The sequence below is a fragment of the Suricata suricatta genome, chromosome 13 (genome assembly GCF_006229205.1).
Source record: "Suricata suricatta isolate VVHF042 chromosome 13, meerkat_22Aug2017_6uvM2_HiC, whole genome shotgun sequence".
NCBI lineage: Eukaryota > Metazoa > Chordata > Mammalia > Carnivora > Herpestidae > Suricata > Suricata suricatta.
This window is the reverse complement of record NC_043712.1, coordinates 32989905-33009377: the sequence shown is the minus strand read 5'-3', so window position 1 is coordinate 33009377 and position 19473 is coordinate 32989905. Positions and strand designations below refer to the sequence as shown.

At 48.7% G+C, this 19473-nt stretch overlaps 1 protein-coding gene across 1 annotated transcript in view; it reads left to right on the top strand.

Annotated features, from left to right (window-relative positions):
- The window catches only part of TMOD1 (tropomodulin 1), a 75812-nt gene that overhangs the window by 32211 nt on the left and 24128 nt on the right, over nucleotides 1-19473 (top strand). The window contains exons 4-7 of the mRNA XM_029920429.1: nucleotides 6592-6711; nucleotides 15063-15152; nucleotides 16055-16185; nucleotides 17814-17921. Of these exons, the coding sequence (XP_029776289.1) occupies nucleotides 6592-6711; nucleotides 15063-15152; nucleotides 16055-16185; nucleotides 17814-17921 (449 nt within the window). The remainder of the gene's footprint in view (nucleotides 1-6591; nucleotides 6712-15062; nucleotides 15153-16054; nucleotides 16186-17813; nucleotides 17922-19473) is intronic.

Here is a 19473-nt window from a genome sequence, read left to right as displayed (position 1 = left end):
ATTGTCCCACCTACATATTGGAAAACTGGGGAAACAGGGTGCCTGGGTGGCTCAGTCAGTTAAGTATCTGATTCTTGATTTCAGCTCCAGTCATAATTTCGTGGTTCATGAATTCGAGCCCCGTGTGGGGCTCCGCAGAGTGCAGAGCCTGCTTGGGCTTCTCTCTCTCCTGCTCTGTCTCTGCCCCTCCCCCACTTGCTGTCACATGGATGCATTCTCTCTCTCTCTCTCTCTCTCTCTCTCTCTCTCTCTCTCTCAATAAATAAATAAGCTTTAAAAAAGTGAGGAAACTGAGGCTGTGAGAGTCCATGGCACAGCTGGGTGGACTGCTGGTGAGTCATTGCCCTTGTGCCCACCTCCCTCTGAGGGAACGACCTGGAGATTGGAGGTGGGGGTGGAGGGTGGGGAAGGGAATCTGGGCAGACCGATCCTGTTGCCCCTCCATGGAATGCTGGCCTGGCATGGAGCCAGGGACATCTCTCCAGACTCCCAGGGCCTTACTGCCTTCATGAAAAAGCATACTGGTCCAAGCAAGGTAGCTAGAATTTATTCTGTTTCCATAGAATGACACGCCTAAGAGATTTATCATGATCACCACCACAGCCAGCAGCAGCATCACAAAGTATTTACATCATGATTGTTGGGAAGTCCTTACAGGCTGAGTAAGTGCAGGTCTCGGTAGAGAGTGTGGGAAAGGAGACCTTCCCACTCTAACAGGCCATGGGAGTCTTCGGGCCATGGTGTCCAGCCCTCACTGAATATTTATCTACCCAATGCGGGGCCTAGACCCAGTCAAGGCCGAGGGGAAACAGCACTCCAAGTCTCCACAAGACCCAACAGAATGTGGTAGGAGCCATAAAATGATGCAAAGTCCTGAGGAAGTTGGACTCTCATTCACTCTTACTCAAGTGGCAAGGATCAGAAAAGCTTCAAGCAGGGTATCTTTAATGCAGAATTATACTGAGTTGTCCGTGCAGAATTAGATTTGACTGCATGGGCTGAAGAAAAAAGTAAAATAAAATAAGAGAGACTTAGATACAAGTTTAACTTTCTTTCACCTAGCTGCAGGGTTACACATTCTGCGCTGGTAAGGCATCTTCCCTGGCATTAGCAATCAAGATCCTTTCCAGTTTTTCATTCTGCCATCCCAGCAGTATGTCCCTGTCCTCGTGGCCCATCTGGCTGCCTAAGCACCAGTCATCACATCTACATTCCAACTAGTAAGATGAAAGAATGGAAAGAAGTCCAAGTCCCTCTTGTGTCTTAGAGCCACTGCCCTTGCTGGAGGCACCTGCTGCAGGGGTATAAGAAACCACAGGTGTTACACATTTATTCAGTGACCATCCTACTCATTCCATCCACCACTTTTACAATAGATTTTCTTTCTAACCATTTTGTTTTCTTTGCATGTTTTGCCCTTTTCCAGATCCACCTCTGGTGGAGGTTATGATACATTTTCCCCCAGATGACGGTGTTGCATGTTCTGCTCATATATGTAATTAAGTTTTGCTGTAAACAATTTAAATAAAAGTAACTCAAAGTGATTCTCTCCACTGAGTGACTAGGCACTGATCCCATTTTAGTGAATATTCTTCTGGACTTTTCTCTCTGTACTTCGCACCCCTCCCCACTGCTACCATTACAGCGCTGGCCCAAGTCTCCATCATCTCTGGCCCCTGACTATTGCAGGAGCCTCCTCAGCAGCCGCTGGCTCCCATCCTCACTTCTCCCCTTTCAGGAGATTTACAATCAATCTCAAATCTGAGCAGGGTTTTTTAAAAAATTGAGGTAAAATACACATAACATAAAATTAACCATTATATATATTTAAGTTTATTTATTTATTTACCTACTTATTGGGGGGGTAGGGGAGAGAGTGCACAAGCAGGGGGAGGGGCAGAGAAAGAGAAGAGAAAAAAATCCCAAGCAGGTTCCACACTGACACAGGCTTGATCCCACGAACCACAAGATCTCGATTCAAGAGTCAGACACTCAACTGACTGAGCTCCCCCCAAAATAAACCTTTTTTTTAAAAAAGCTGTTGAGATATTTTTCAAGTTTACTTCTTTATTTTGAGAGATTAGGGGAGGGGAAAAGAGAGAGAAAGAATTCCAAGCAGGCTCCTCACTGTCAGCTCAAAGCCCAACACGGGCCTCGAACCCACAAACCATGAGATCATGACCTGAGCTGAAGTCGGATGCTCAACCAACTGAGCCACCCAGGTGTTCTTTAAAATTAGCCATTTATTCATTTTAGCCACTCTGACTGGCGTGAGGTGGTATCTCAGTGTGGTTTTGAAGAGACTATAGATGCTGGTGAGGGTGTGGAGAGACGGGCACCCTCCTACACTGTTGGTGGCAATGTAAGCTGGTGCTGCCACTCTGGAAAACAGTGTGGAGGTTCCTCAAAAAATTAACAGTAGAACTCCCCCATGACTCAGCAATAGCACTGCTAGGGATCTACCCAAAGAATATAGAAGTGCTGATGCATAGGGGCACATGTACCCCAATGTTCATAGCAGCACTGTCAATAATAGCCAAGTCATGGAAAGAGCCTAAATGTCCATCACCTGATGAATGGATCAAGAAGATGTGGTGTATATACACAATGGAGTACTACATGGCAATGAGAAAGAATGAAATATGGCCATTTGTAGCAAATGGATGGACCTTGAGGGTGTCAGGCTAAGTGAAATAAGTCAGGCGGAGAAGGACAGATACCATATGTTTGCACGCATAGGTCTAGCAGAAGAACAGGAGAAACCTAATGGAGGACCAGGGGGAGAGGAAGGGGGAAAGAGAGTTGGGGAGAGAGAGGGACGCAAAACCTGAGAGACTATTGAATACTGAGAATGAACCAAGGGTTGAAGGGGGGGGGGGGGGGGGAAAAGAGGTGGTGGTGATGGAGGAGGGCACTGTGGGGAAGAGCACTGAGTGTTGTATGGAAACCAATTTGACAATAAACTATTAAAAATTAAAAATTAAAAAATAAAATTAGCCATTTAAAAATTTTTAATGTTTTATTTATTTATTTATTTACTTTTATTTTTGAAAGACAGAGAGAGACAGCATGAGCAGGGGAGGGTCAGAGAGAGAGGAAGACAGCATCTGAAGACAGGCTCCAGGCTCTGAGCTAGCTGTCAGCACAGAGCTCAATGCGGGGCTCGAACCCACGAACCGTGAGATCATGACCTGAGTCAAAGTCAGACTCTTAACCAACTGAGCCATCCAGGCGCCCCTAAAATTAGCCATTTTAAAGAGTGGCATTTAGTGCATCCACAATGCTGTTCAACCATCTCCCATGTAGATCCAAAACATTTTCATCAACCAAAATACAACCCTATACCCAATAAGCAGTAACCCCCCATTTTCTACTCCCACAGCCCCTGGCAACCACCAGTCTATTTCTATGGATTTACCTATCCTGGATATTTCCTATGAATTAAACCATATAATATGCGACTTGGTGCATCTGGCTTCTTTTGGACAGCATATTGTTTTTGAGACTCACTCATTCCCTTTTATGACTGAACAATATTACACAACTTGTTTATCCATTCATCCACTGCTGACCATTTTGGTTGTTTCCACTTTTTGGCTGTTGTGATTAGTGTTACTATGAACATTCTTGTACAGGAAATTGTTGGAGTACCTGTTTTCAGTTCTTTTGGGCTTATGCCTAGGAGTGGAATTCCTGGATCACGTGGTAATTCTATGTTTGCACCATTTTATACAGCCACCAGTGACGTACAGATCCTTGATGACACTTGTTATTCTCTATTTTGGTTTTTATGCTCATCATCCTTATGGGTGTGAAGTGGTATCTCATTGTTATTTGATCTGCGTTTCCCTAGGGACCATTTATGTTAAGTATCTTTGCAGGTGCCTTTTGACTGTCTGTATATCCTCTTTGCAGAAATGTCTTTAAGCCCTTTGTCCACTCTTAAATTGGGTTGCTTTTGTTGTTAATTGTAAATTTTTTAAATGTGTGCTGGATGCTAGATGCTATCAAGTATGTGATTTTTTTTCACTTCCTTGACAATGTCCTTTGATGGACAAAAGTGGTGAATTTGGATCAAGTCCAGTTGATCTATTTTTTCTTTTGTTGCCACAACTAAGAATATGTTACCAAATCCAAGGCCATGAGGATTTATGCCTATGTTTTCTTCTAAGGGTTTTATAGTTTTAAGTATTATGTTTGAGTCACTGGTCCATTTTCAGTTCATTTTTGTCTATGGGGGCACAGCCTCATCCTCCGCAGGTGGATGTCCGGTCTCACCACTGCTTTTTGAAGAAACTGTTCTTTCCCCCAGTTTCTTCCTTGTCATCCTTGTCAAAAATCAATTTTCTTTGGACATATGGGTTTCTTTCTGGACTCTCAATCCTGTCCCCTTGTTTGTATGTCTATCCTTGTCAGTGCCCCATGGTTTAAATTTGTAGTGAGTTTTGAGGTAAGGGAGTCTGAGCGCTCCAACTTTGTTCCCTTCAAGATTGTTTTCTATTGTTTGGGACATCTTGCGATTCCATCTGAATTTGAGGATTGGCTTTTCTATTTTTGTAAAAATTTTAAGAAGGCCTTTGGAATTTTGATAAGGGTTGCACTGAATCTGGAGATTGCTTTGGGCAGTATTGCCATCTTAATATTGTCTCCCAGTCTATGAACTTGGGATACTTTTCTATTTATTTGGGTTTTCTTTCATTTCTTTTAGTAATGTTTTCTAGTATTCCATACACAAATCCTTTATTTTCTTTAAATGTTTTTATTTATTTTTGGAGAAGAGAGAGACATAGTGCAAGCAGGGGAGGGGCAGAGAGACGGGGAGACACAGAATCCGAAGCAGGCTCCAGACTGAGCTGTCAGCACAGAGCCCGACATGGGGCTCGAACTCACGAACTGTGAGATCATGACCCGAGCCAAAGTCAGACGCATAACTGACTCAGCTACCCAGGCGCCTTCATGCATAAATCCTTTAGCTCCATGGTTAAATTTATTGCTAAGCATTTTATTCATCTGGATGCTATTGTAGGTGAAGTTATTTTGCTAATTTCCCTTTCCGAGTGTTCCTCACCGCTGTGCAGAAGCACCACTCATTTGTGTGCATTGACCTTGTGCCCTGTAACGCAGCCCTAGCAGTGCTTATTTGTCCTAACAGTGTTTTGTTTAATCTTTAGGGTTTTCTACATATTAGATCATGTCATCTACAAACAGAAACAATGGTACTTCTTCCTTTCCAGTCTGGATGCATTTTTTCCCTTGTCCGTTTGCTCTGACTGGAACCTTCAGTGCAATGTTGAATGGTAGCAGTGAAGGCAGGCACCCTGGTCTTGCAACTGATTTTCAGAGCTCCTTTCCTCCCTCTGTCAGGTCCCAGCTCATGGGCCATCATCTCAGTGAAGCCTGGCCACCCTGCCCCAAAAAAGCAGCATCCTCCTCGCCTGCACCCCAGCCTGGAATTTCCTAGTCTTTTACTCTGCTTTATTTTCTTCCACAATGCCTGATATTGTGTCGTATCTTTGCATGTTTATTTATCACCTGTCTCCTTCCACTAAATTATAAACTGTTCAGTGCTGCCACCTGACCCCTAGAAAGGCTCCTGGCACGTAGGAAGCATTCAGTAAATATCTAGTGCATGAATGAATGAATGAATGGCTGAATAGATAAATGCAATTTTCATCCATGGAATTAAATTCCTCATGCTCTTTCATAGACCTGCTTTTTCACACATTATGTCTTAGACCTGTTTTTCTTAGTAAGTGAACACCCTCAGTAAGTAAAGTCACCCTTTATAATAACTGCAAGAACCCATCATATGGATGCCCCATCATTTCTCCACCATTCCTTGTTGGGTCAGTGAAGTCACACACATTCTTGTATGTGCCTCTTTGCTCCCTCGTCCAGTCGTGAGTCTGACACCTTAAAAATATAATGTCACATGAGGCAAGGTTACCTTTTTGCTCCCTATTCTTTTAATAATCTGAATGTATTTTATTTAAATATGTTTCTCTTTAAAAATTTTTTTACATTTATTTTTTATTGAGAAACAGAGACAGAATATGAATGAGGGAGGGGCAGAGAGAGGAGGAGACACGGAATCCAAAGCAGGCTCCAGGCTCTGAGCAAGCTGTCAGCACAGAGCCCGACACGGGTCTGAACCTGCAAACTTCGAGATCATGACCTGAGCCGAAATCAGTAGCTCAGCTGACTGAGCCACCCAGGTGCCCCTATTTAGATATGTTTCTAAATTGCTCTCTCATGTCAGAACCCTTGATTGGGAAACCCTACACCCTGACAGTCTACAAAATTTTTCTTTTGTATCTCTTTCTGACTTACAGTTTGTTTTAACTAATGACCAGCAGTCCGGTTTGACCAAGTTTTAAAGTTATTCTTCTCAAATATAAGAGGTGTTCTGTTGGAGATCCTTGATTCCTGTTCTTTGGGGAAGTTTGGCACTAGGTTCCCAAAGGGAGAAACCTCAAGTGAGTCTCAGCACAGAGGGGTCCACAGGGTTCCCGGACAGTCCACCTTGAACCGTCACCAGAGGCTGCCCCCACACAGCCACACACCCTGTCACAGACACCCATGTGTTTGCAGGGAAGGTCTGGGTCCCCAAGCAGAAGCCAATGGATCCCGTGCTGGAAAGTGTGACGCTGGAGCCGGAGCTGGAGGAAGCATTGGCCAACGCCTCAGATGCGGAACTCTGTGACATCGCAGGTAAGAGCCTTTCTGGAAGCTTCCCCCCATCTTCTAGAAGGGTTTGACCTGCACCTTCAGGGAGTCTTGAATGGTTTATTTCAACATGAACACACTCTCTGCTTCTAATAAGGACTAAAGGAGACCACGAATAGTAAGACAGAAACCCTTTATCAGAAACCAAAATGAGGAAAACAGAAGTAAAACTACCCAAACGCATCATTCCACAGAGCCATGAAAACCCATTGCAGAGAGATATGGAGGCATCCCGGGGAAGGCCAGCATAGGTCCCTTACCAGCCCCTGCATCAAATCCTGCCCAAGCCACCTGGGAAGAGAAAACAGAGGGACACAGACAGAGGGGACAGACCTCTCAAGTTTGGGAGGCTCACAAAGGGCTAGAGCAAAGTCCTTTGACTTTACAACCTTGCACGGCTCAGAGAACCGAACTTTGGGAAGCCCGCCCCCTCATCACATATTTGTACAACACTGTCCGTCCCCATGTGTGTTTCCATATGATCGTCATAAACAGCCCCTAAGGCTCCAGAAGGTGGCTTGATGTTCAGAGCCCTTCACCACGCTTGTCTCCGTATTACGGACTAGTCCCTGCCCTGTGTGCCCTGAGCTCCAGCTCTGCAGAGGGTGGGGCTCAGCAAACACCCTGCACGCCCACCCCCACCGCAGTAGAGCTCCCCAGCCCAGGAGGTGGGGGTAGGCTTTTCATTCCGCAGACTTGGGAGCTGCTAACCACCCCCAAGGTAATGACAGGAGGGTGGGTGGAGTGAGAAGAGACTCGAGGCAAGTGAAATGGGAACGAAAAGATAGAGTCAACTGTGCCTATCTGGCTGTGACAGTGAGGTTGGGGGAGGAGTCAAGGAAGGTTCCAGATCTCTGGCTGCGGGGACTAAAGTGGATGCTGGTGCTATTAATAAAGGTGGGTGTGTTAGTCTGCTCGGGCTGCCGTGCAAAATACCACAGGTTGGGTGGCTGAAACAGCAAATCTATTTTCTCACAGTTCTGGAGGTTAGCAGTCCAAGGTGTTGGGAGGTTTGGTTTCTTCTGAGCCCCCTGACCTTGGCTTGCAGCTTATACTGAGCTCTGTTTGGGACCTTTGGAGTTTGAGGTCACCTAGATGGGGATAGTTAGACTTGAAAGTCTTCAGTAATTCCAGAGGAGGTCCTGTTACAGTCTTTGTGGTACCATTAACATGCAGATGTGGGCATCGTTAGCATTGTCCAGCCAGGCAGAAAGCATGCCTGAGAGGGAGCCTGGGGCTCGGAAGGCAAGTAGCCCTAACTACCTCAGAAGTCTTTGACAGATGAGGAGTGGAAATGGGGCAGAGCTAGTCATGATGGGGGCTGGTGAGTCACAAATGACCTGGGAACCAAAGGCCAAGTCAAAGGCCAAGTCAGGAAGAACCTAACATAAGAGGTAGAGAGACAGAATGAGGGTTCGGGGCTGGCTGGGAGACCCAGGGCTGTGTGAGGCCAGAGGTGAAGTGAGGGCACAGTGCTTGGGGACTCAGCAGGCTGCAGCTGTCTTCTGCCTCCTCACACCCTCCGGCTTCTCATGGGTGTCTCTCATGAGTCCTGGTGGCATTTGTGCTGGGGACAGCAAGGGCGTGACTCCATCACTTCCATCGGTAGTGAACGACAAGGGGAGGGGCAGTGAGAAGACTCCATGTGCACGAGGGGTGACCCCAGTGGGCCTCATGGCCAAAGCCAGGTTGCAGTGACCCAAGGAGTGAATGATGGGCAGAGCCAACATGTGGATTCTGAGTCCAAGCAACCCTTTCCTCAGGAGGCAGAACCTGGGGAAAGGACACAGGGCACTGGTTTGAAGGGCATTGGGTTGAGAGAAAGTACACCATCGAGTACAGAAGCAGGGAGTGTTTCACCCGGATGGAAACGGAACACTTAACTTGGGGAACTTAACTGATTTGTTTTCCCGCTCAAGATTTGTTTTGTCAAAAGCCACAAAAATCAGATTTGATTCCTCATTATGCTCATCCATTTCCACCGCACCATTTCCATAATCGGGGGTCCCCCTGACTTACAGTTAACCTGTGTAGCAGGGAGGTCCGGCCTCTCCACACTGACTCACCCTGGAGCTGTTTTTATCCCAGTCCTTCCCCTCTGATCACCCTCCGTGATGTCACTGCCCTCATTAGGTAGCTCAGAGGGATTATCAAATGACTCCGCTGTCAGAACCGCCAGTTCCCGTGCCAAAATAGAACTGCAATATTGCGCTAAGTTTCTGTGTTGATTTCTTGAAACGATTTCTCTTTTATTTTTGTTGGCGTGGCTAATTATTATTATCTGTTCATGATACCGTGCCCTTCCGTTGTCTGGAGAGGAGACGGGGAGCTGTAAGTCAACACCAGTGTCAACTGGCTAACCTTGGGCGCCTGGCCCTGAACATCAGCCCCTGTAAAAGGCGGCCATGTCTCTGGGGCGGGGAGGACTGAATATTGGTTGACCCCCACCTGCGCCCCAGGTGCTGTGGGAATTGCTTCCAATACCTTGCTGCTGTGTTTATTGACCACAGCTATCCTAAGAAGTGAGTTTTACTGTTGTCCCTGTTTGATGGATGGAGAAAGGAGGCACAGGGATGTGAAATGCCTTGCCCATGGGCTTGAACCCAGGCAGCTTCATCCTGCCGGCAGCACCGTCCAGCACAACCTGGGTGGAGCCCTCCTCTGTAGGGGAGGTGGACACAGAGTGAGAGCAAGAAGGGGTACATGGCCAAATCCCATGAAGCCGGCTGGGGAAGGCACATTAGAAAGGCCTGTAAATGTCACTTGAAGGGATGGACCCCTCAGGATCAGTGGGGCTGAGGGAAGTATTGGGAGAGGCCAGATGAAGGCAGCGGTTTAGGCAGAGAGGTGGTGGTGGTGTTCGGAGGACGGGGGGTACAGGAGACAGGCCTAGGCAGGTCCAAGGGCTAACGTGGAGCCAGGAGCTGTGTCTACGGCACCGCTGTTCCTAGTGCTGGATCAGAGGCCAAGAAATCAAGATGTCCAGAGGACGAGAGGCATTCTGGCCTGAGGCACCAGAAGACAGCTGATGGGCTTGGGGGAGAGCTGCTTTGCCAGGGCTCTATTCAAAGATGCCACGGGAGGTAGAGGTGGGATCTTGTCGAGTGTCTGGTGTGGCAAACACACCACAGACTGATGCTGGGGGGTTCGGATCCTTTCTCAAGGATAGGGTTGCTGGAGCTGTGACCTATCTCAAGCATAGGTCAGCAGAGAAAGACAAGTAGGGAGATGAGGGCATGGGGTCTGCAGGGCATTTCTAGTCTTGGAGACTCAACTCCCAGGCGGAGCTTTCCATTAACTTAGTTTTTACTCACTCACATACTCAGCAGCCATTTATCCAGGGTCTTCCCACCGTGTGCGAGGCTGTGGATGAACCCTGGTGAACGAAACGTAAGCAAACAGCTGGTTCTTGCCCTCAAGGAGCTGACATTCAATACTTAGGCCCCAAAGAAGTGCCAGGGGAGAGTGAGTGTCATCCAGAAAGAGGACAAGTGCAAGGAGGGGGCTTGGTTAGGCGGTGGGGCCAGGGGATGAGGCTGGAGGCTGAAGTGGAGCCAGGATCAGGAAGAGCCGAGGTGAACTCGGGGGAGTTGGTGGGGCAGGGGATGTGTCCCAGGCTGGGATGCATCAGGAGAGAGAGAGAGAGAACCTACCACTTGTCTGAACTGGGGAAGCGCCCCCACCCCCAGGGGCTTGCTTGGTGCATGTGCAGCAGGCAGGATGTTCGGCCATGTCTGGATCATGCAGGAGGACACCCAGCAGATGTGCCATGGTGACCCAGGTGTGGCGCCGGGAAGGCAGAGCCTGTGGACTCACGTGTGTCCATCTGTCTTCCTGCCTGTGCCCCATTTGTGTGTTCATTCATTCACACTCTGAGTTGATGTGCATGATCAAGCTGCCGTGTGCTAGGATGCATCAGATCTAGGCCCTGTCCTTGGGGGACCCAAGATGTGATGAGGAGGACAGACGAGAAATGTGGACATTTCAACCAGAGAGGTGTTACCGCAGGGCTGCGCTAAGTTCTTGGCACATAGTGTTGGGTTGTAGCTCAGAGGCCGCTGGGAGTGAGTTGCAGGCACTTGGCATTATTAGTGCCTCCCCTCCCTAGTCAGGGTTGTGATCCTGGCTCACCTTTAGGGACCCTGCAGGTGGGGCAGGACCCAAAAAGGAATTGGGATCAGAGACTCACCCTTCAGAAGGGCCAATCCCCAGCCTTCCATGGGCACTTGGCACCCCCAGGTCAGAGACAGTCTTAGCCCATTCACCCCAGCTCCTGGGGTGCCCTCATGTCCTTAGGCACATTCTGTGAGGGTCAGGATGTGATTTGTCCAGGAGCAGTCTGACCGTACCCAAGGCCTGGGCCACGCTTCTTCCACCTGTTTCTAGGACGCAGGAAAACACTTTCCTGCCCTCAGCCCAGAGCCAGACAAGCAGTTGGCAAGCTGGAGAGGCCCAGGATGTGTGTCTTGGTCTCTCTGCATCCTAAGTGGAATTACAAACTGAGTGAACCCTGCCAAGACAGAAGAGGAAAGAGAACTCGATGTTCTTTTTCAGAGTTCAAAAATAGTCCTTTTTGAGTTTTGAGGAAGATCTGGTCTTTTAAAAAAAAAAATCAAGTTCCCCAGTGCTAAATTCAGCCTTGCCAATATCTACAAAGAATGAAGCAGCAGGCAATGTTGATGTGCTATTTTCCTCCATCATTCACTTCTGGTGACATGGGTGTGCAAAATCAAGGAAGGGGAAGGTCATGATTGGGTGCCCAGGGCAGGCCAAAGGGATCAGAGCCACCAAGCCTTCTGCTCAGCAATGGAGATATTGCTTCACCCCTCCCTCCCCCTTCCACTGTCCCATCCTTTCTTCCTCCCCCATCCCTTCCTCTCTCTCTCCTTTTGTTTCCTCCTCCCTTCTTCTTTTCTTTCTCCCTCCCTCATTTCCCTCTGAGCCTGCTGACAAAGTGTGGGGTCAAGAGCACCCGCCCTGGATACTTGGTGTAACAATCAAACAGGACAGAAAGAGGAGACTGTGTGGCTGTTAAGTCCCACGTAAAGGTAAGAGATTAGCATTCAGACATAGTCCCCTATACAGGTGAGAAAACTGAGGCCCAAAAAGTGGAAGTGTGCTGGGTGAGGTTACCTGGCCAATGAGTGCCAAGGCCCAGCCTGGGGCCCAGGTCTCTTTCCTCTGTCCGCTGGCACTTCCTTGTAATGTTCCTGCCCCCTTGCTGGACCATTACAGGAAACTGGCATCGAGTACAAAATGCATTTTTGATTTCCCGCCTCTCTATACCTTTCAGCAAGAGCAGCCAGCCATGTGAGGTTACATCTTTCCTATGATTCTCAGCAAACTTTCCAGACCTTTCTCCAGAGAGTGGCTCCAGGTGGTCGGACCCCCTGCCACTGACTCAGGCCTCGGCCCCCACTGCCCATGTACAAGCAGCCTAAATTCAAGCCCTGAGAGCTCTAAAAAAATGTAGATGCCTCTCTCCCTACCCATTCCCCTCAGTGACGAGCAGGAAAATCTAATTTTAGCAGAGAAGACTCTTAGAATGTGAGAAACAGAAGGGCTTTGAGATCCTCTCATTCTGTGGTGCTCAGCCCCCACTGAGCATCACATTATGCAAGGAGATTAAAAATATATCTGCAGAGATTCAAATAGGCTGGTCCAGGAGGAGCACCAATGTTCCTTGAAGCTCCCAGGTGATTCGTAAGTGCAGCCGGGATAGAGAACTGTCTCACTGCACAGAGGAGGCTGAAGCCCAGAGAGGTGTGGGGACCTTGCCGGAAGTCACACAGAATGGGGCATAGTCAGGACTGGAACTTGGGTCTCCTGACCCTTCACCAAAGGCTCTCATGCTGTCTCTCTCAATAGAAAGAAAGTATGTCTAATGAAATAGCTGGGGGGATTAAAAAAAAAAAAACCATCAACAAACATTTACCCACTACTGTATTCTGGAGGAGGCAGAGGGAGATAATATTCTTTGCTGACCTCTGCAAGCCCGAAGTCCAGTAGAGGAAGCGTGCACGCACCCAGCTGTCTCTGCTTCTGTGTAGACCACACTGTGATAAGGACACCAAGTGCTGTGGGGGAACTAGAGAGCGCAAGCGAGAAATCCAGGAAGCCTCCCAGAGAGAAGAAGTGTTATTCCAAGTCTTAAAGGATGGGAAGGTAGAGTTGTGAGGTCAAATACAGGATGCTCTGCTGGATTTGAATTTCAGATAGACAGTGAAATCAGTTTTTTGTTAAATTTATTTTTGAGAGAGAGAGAGACAGACAGACAGACAGACAGCATAAGCAGGGGAGGGTCAGAGAGAGATGGAGACACAGAATCCGAAGGAGGCTCCAGGCTCTGAGCTAGCTGTCAGAGCAGAGCTTAATGCGGGGCTCGAACCTACAAACCATGAGATCATGACCTGAGCTGAAGCTGGATGCTTAACTGACTTGAGCCACCCAGGTGCCCCTGAAATCAGTTTTTAAAATAAGTAGATTCCAAATACTGAAATGGGACATACTTACACTAAAATATGATTCATTGCTTATATGAAATTCCAGTTCAACTGGGTATTCTGTATTTTTATTTGCTAAATCTAGCAACCCTGCAGGGAACATTTCAGCCATGCACATGGCACATGGAGAGAGAATTGCCAGTAGAGGGGACAGCGTTGGCAGAAGCAGGAGAACCTTCTGAGCCATGACCATTTGTGTCGCCAAAGCCCGAAGAGTGTGGGCAAGGCACAAGGCCATTGAGGCAGCCAGCCCAAGGAAGGCCAGTGAAGCCAGGCTGTGGGTTCCCAGCCCATCATCCTCCCACCAGGGTGGCTGCAAAGCCTTGTGGTCCCCATGTCCTTCCCTCCGTCTGTAGTCCATCCTCCACACACAGCCAGAGTAACACTCCAGAACTCGAGCCAGGCCGTCTCAGTGCCCGCCGAGGCCTCCCTCCAGTGGCTTCCAGGTCACATCTAGGGAAAGACATCCAATCTCCTTACCTCACCCCAGGAGACTCCACAAGATCCAACCTTGCCTGTTTGAATTAAATCTACTCCATAGGGTTGTTGTCAGGATTCAGGGCGATGGTTTCAGGCAGTTTTTAAGCTTGGGCTGCCCACTGAAAGCACCTAGGGAACTTGGAAAAAGGCAGATGTCTGGCCTCCCCCCTAGAGATTGTGGTTTAATTGGTCCAGGGTAAGCCTGGGCCTCAGGACTTTCCAGAGATTCCCCAGTGATTCCAATGTGCAATAAAAGTGAGAATCACTGGGGTACAAAGTATTTTCTGGCCTGGAGCAAGCGCTTAATGAGGGGGTGTGTGTTTCAGTCCAACATGTGTCCAACTCAGCTCTGTCCATCTTCCGCTTCCCCTTCCCTCCCTAGCCTTCCAGTCCCTGAGCTGGAGGGCTTTCCCACCATCCCCTCCGCCTGCCCGGAATGCTTCTGCCTCCCTTCCCTTAACTTGGCCAACCCCACTAGGCATCCCTCCCATCCCAAGTCCCTCTGTTTTCTCCCCAGAACACACTGAACTTTTCCTTCACAATACGTATACTCTGTGCTTATGTTTTCAATCGAGTGGGTACCTGCCCAGCACCTCTGTCCCCTGACAGACTCTGTTGTTCCCAGCTGTGTCCCCCGCTCTTCTCCATCTCCCTCGCTCCCTTCCTCCCTCTACCACCACCCCACCTGCAGCCAGGCACACGAATCAGCCGCTCGATAAATGTTGAACAAACAAATGGATGAAAGCCTGACTGAGCACAGGCATGATGTGGCCAGATCTGCATTTCCAGAAAGATCTTTCCAGCTGCTCTGTGCTGAATGCTGGTGGGGGGAGGGTAGGAAGAGACTGGGGCCAGGACTGCAGTGATTACACAGCTGTGATAACACAGCCATGAAACGGTGGGGCCTCCACAAGGGCAGAGGTAATGGACTGAGAGGTGGGACAGATGAGGGACAGTCCTTAGGAGGGAGGGGATTTGGAGGAGGGGCGTGCCATGTCACTGAGGTTCTACCCTGAGGGTCAGGCAGGATGCCAAGATGGAAGGTGATCCAAAGGAAGGGGTTGCTGCCGGGAAAGACGAGTTCTGTTTCTGCCAAGTTGGGCTAGATGTGCCAGTGGGACATCGGCGGACACGTAGGAACCTGAGTCCCAGGTTAGCAGAGTCTCGGCTGGGCGTAGAGATGTGAGAGTCACGTAAACAGAGACGAGAATAAAAATCAAATAAAATTTAGTCATACACCTGTTTCTTGCCATTTCCATGAGCAAAACTTCCTGGGATGTAGGAGATCCGTGGTCAGGAGGCCCTTGAGTCCGAGAGAATGGCGAGTGACCGGCACTTCCCCTGTCCCCACAGCTATCCTGGGCATGCACACCCTCATGAGCAACCAGCAGTACTACCAGGCCCTCGGCAGCAGCTCCATCGTGAACAAGGAGGGACTCAACAGTGAGTACACGGCCCAGACCGCCGGCTTTGGCACCCCTGCCCTGCTCCCAGCAAGGACACGTTGGACGTGAAGGCGCGTCCGTGCCGCCTGCTTCCACGGCCCGCTCATGATCTCTGGCTCGTTGCAGAGGTTTTAAAGTTCTATGGGAGCCAAATCTATCCACCTTTTCCCTTGCCGGGCCCTGTGTCTTGTTTATGCAGGACTTCCCCATCCTGGTATAAAAAAAAAATCCTCCTACTCTATGTTCCCCTGGAACTTTTAGAAGTTTGCTTCTTGTGTCCAACTTCTTACTCCCCCTGCACATCCTGTACGTGTGTGTGGTGGGAGATGCACTCAAACTGTCATTTTTTAATGGCTGTCATGCTGTACCCACACTGTTCTTTGCCAAGTTCATCCCTTCACCACTGGCTTGGGACTCCACCATGATCATGAATGTCTACATTCACAGTCTGTGTCCGGGTGCCTCTTTGGTTCCCCGAGTCCTCTGGGCCAGTATTGTGTTGTCTTACTTGCCCGACTGCACGGTTCCAAGTAGCATTTGGGCCCCCAAAAGAAATGAGGGTGTCACAAGAATAATGGCCCTCCCTCTGGAAGGCTTACGTATTTCCTTGACACTCAGGCTTTATTCTGTATTCACAAGAGCCCACTGAGGTAGTGACTGTCCACACTTGACAGATGAGGACATGACGCTCCGAGGGTTTAAGTAATTCACCCAGTTCTTGCAGGAGAGCAGAGGCGGAGTCCAAGTAGGGCCGACACCGCCCCTCCTGGTGGCCCCTGGGAATGCTCAGCCTTCTCTTGTCCCTGAATTCAGCCACTGCTTCCTTCTCAAGTGTCCCAGTGTGGAGAGAAAGGGCCCCTGTGCCTCTGTGAGCCACCTCTCTTGTGTCCATCACTCTAGGTGTGATTAAACCCACACAGTACAAGCCTGTGCCCGATGAAGAGCCAAACTCAACAGATGTAGAGGAGACTCTGGAGCGGATAAAGAACAATGACCCCAAACTTGAGGAGGTCAACCTCAACAACATCCGGGTAGAATCCTTTTTATTTCTCTTCACCTGGGGTGGGTGGGAGGAGCCATGTCTGTGTCACCACCGTGCATGTGGCCCAGGTTGGCTGTGTGGGGACAACAGGGGCCTGTTTGGATTCTGGGTGCTTCTGGATCAGGAAAGAGGCAAAACCCTTAAAAGGCCCTGGCTTCTTCTGAGGACCGACATCAGTCCTAGGTGTTCACCACGGGCCAACACAGCTTCGATTCTGGAAAGCTGCCTTATTATTCAAAACACTGAGAGCTTCTCCAAGCTAAAATATTAATTCAGACACACCTGTCTGCAGGGGATCTCAAGGCTGGAAAAGGCCTGCGCGCCCTGGGAGGGGCCCTTGGAGGGGCCCTCACCGCCGTATCACACACACAGTCAGCCTCATTCTGCAGCCCTGGCAGGGAGCTGTCGGCCCATATGCGTCCGGATGTTTCCTGTGTGACCACCAAGGGCAGAGGAGGGTCAGAAGGACAAGCAGTCCTACCCTGGACAGGCTGCAGGAGGAATTCCAAGGCAGGCCCAGCTGCCTGCCCACCTGCTCAGCCCCGGGAGCCAGCAGGATTAGTTCTGGGAGGGTGTGGGGTAAGGCAAGAAGTGGGCCCCCCACTCCCCGGCTCTTCTTTCCTTTCTTCTCCACTTTCTTTTAAGTGGCTGCCAGCCCCAAAGGCACAATCTGATCAGAAACCTGCACCCACACTGTTCTCCTCCACCTGGCCTCCCGAGGCTCTGCTCCCACGGGGAGCTAACGTGACGCTCTGAAATGAGAGATCCGTGAAAGCATGGCCAGGTTTTCTCTCGGGTGCCGCCATTGTCTGCTGTGTGCCCAGTGGGAGACACTGGTCCAATTCAGAACCGTGTGCCCTGGCAGTGAACACTGGCTTGGAGCAGTGTGGTGGCCGTGGCTCTGCGCCTTCACCATGGGGGCTCAGGCTCGTCCCTCCCCAGGCTTCATTTTACCCTCTGATGTGAGAGAGTTGGACTAGATGAGCGGTTTTCACCTGAGAAGATTAAAAAAATATGCACCAGTGTGCACCTGCACTGAGATTTTGATTTTATTTGTTTGGTTCAGACCCGAGCAATAGCATTTTATAAAAGCTCCCTGGGAGCCTCTGGTGGGCAGTGGGACTGAGACCCTCTGGGACAGATGTCTCTTATAGATCATCTAGTGCAATGCCCAGCACCTCCCCGCTACCTCCCGCCACCTGTTTTCCAGAATCATGCCCAGAGTGGGGAAGAGACTTCCCCCAGAGGCAGAGTGAGTCAGAAACATGGCCGGTCACCCTGACCGAGGCCGAGGCCCTGCCCACTCCCACACCCCCAGACCTGAACTCTTGGCACAACCCTCCTCTGCATCCTCTGCCTTGATTTTCCCTGCTCTGGTCTCTGCCTGCACAGATGGTTGTGAACATTTTAGGGAGGATTTTCTCAATCTGTTGACCAGAAAGTTCTCCCCAAATCTCAACCATTTGGGGCAAAGCCAGAACCCTTTGCCCATTCAGCTGTTGGGTCAGAGACTTGCTAACAATCAGGCTGCACAGGTGAGAGGGTTACTGCCCCATCCGTCTGCCCAACCTGACCCGGGTGGGGGCTGCTCATCGCTGCCTGCCTTTCTCTCTGCAGAACATCCCCATACCCACCCTCAAGGCCTATGCAGAAGCCCTGAAAGAGAACTCCTATGTGAAGAAGTTCAGCATTGTGGGAACACGGAGCAACGACCCTGTGGCATATGTACGTACTTTTCTGTTCTGCTGCATTGAGTGGGGGGGGGGGGGAGGCATAGAAACAGAAGGGTTGATGCTTGTGGCCCCAAGGCTGGCCTAGCCCCACCAAGGAAGAACCCAGCATAATGTGGGGAAAGGCACTGGGCTGGGAGCCAGGAAAGGATGTGGACACAGAGGCCGTTATCCAAGCAACATGTGTCCATTATTCTAGTTACTATTCACAGCCACCCCTGTTCCCAGGGGTAGAGCCTCCCCACTTTGCAGATGAAGAACCTGCGGTGCAGGGAGTCCAGGCATTTTGCTTTGTCCGGAGTTGCACAAGTGAGAGGTGGAGCTGAGATTTGAACACAAGTCACGTTGATTCGAAAGCAGATCTGTCTCCACTCCCCACATCACATTTGGACAAGGCCCTGCCCCTTTCTGGGCTTCAATTTCTCTATACTTAAAATCATTTTTCTCAATGTTTGTTTATTTTGGAGAGAGAGACAGAGTACAAGTAGGGAGGGGCAGAGAGAGGAAGACACAGAATCTGAAGCAGGCTCAGCGCACGAACCTCAAGATCATGACCTGAGCCAAAGTCAGACGCTTAGCCATCTGAACCACCCAGGTGCCCCTAAAATCATTTTCTTAACCTACGGGTCCTGATGATCCATTTTATTTGTGTTTTACCCAAGTCTTAAAGATACTGCTGATCAAATTAAATTATACTTACTATAAAGTAGCCATCAATTCTTTTCTGTTTAAATATTCAAACCTGTTTTTTGAGAGTCTGTCTGTGTCCAGCACGGAATTAGGTTCTGAAAACACAACAGTCATACTCCCACTTCCGTGAACATAAGGGTCCATTTGGCCATGCAAACAATGAAAGGATGACAGTACAATGTGATTATTACAACACTAACAGTAGGTTAAAAGTGTAAGAATTAGGTACCAGGGGGTGGTAATTAATCACTTAGTAGCAATCAGTTTGTTAATATCCACAAAATAACTTGTTAGAATTTTTATTAAAGTTGCATTGAATTTGTAGATCAAGTGAGGAAGAACTGATTTCTTGACAAAATTGAGTCTTCTTATTCATGAACATGAAATATCTATTTAGTTCTTTCATTTCATAATCAGTTTTATAGTTTTCCTCATATAGATCTCCTACAAATTTTGTTAGCTTCCTACCTAAGTATTTCATTTTTGAGCATACTAATATCAATGTTATTGTGTTTTTAATTTCCTAATCTACTTGTTCCTTACTGGAATATAGGAAAGTGATTGATTTTTGAATAGCAACCTTGTATATTATAGCCTTGCTATAATCACTTATTAGTTCCAGGAGGGTTTTTTTTTTATCAATTTTTTCAGATTTTCTACAATACAGTCATATCTGTTGCAAACAAAGACAATTTTATTTCTTCATTTCCAATATATATGCATTCTATTTCTTTTTCCTGCCTTACTACATTAGCTAGAACTTCTGTTCTGAAGTTGAAAAGGAGTGGTGATAGGGTTCCTCCTTGTCTTGTACCTAATCTTAGTAATAACATTACCAGTTTCTCACCATTAAACAT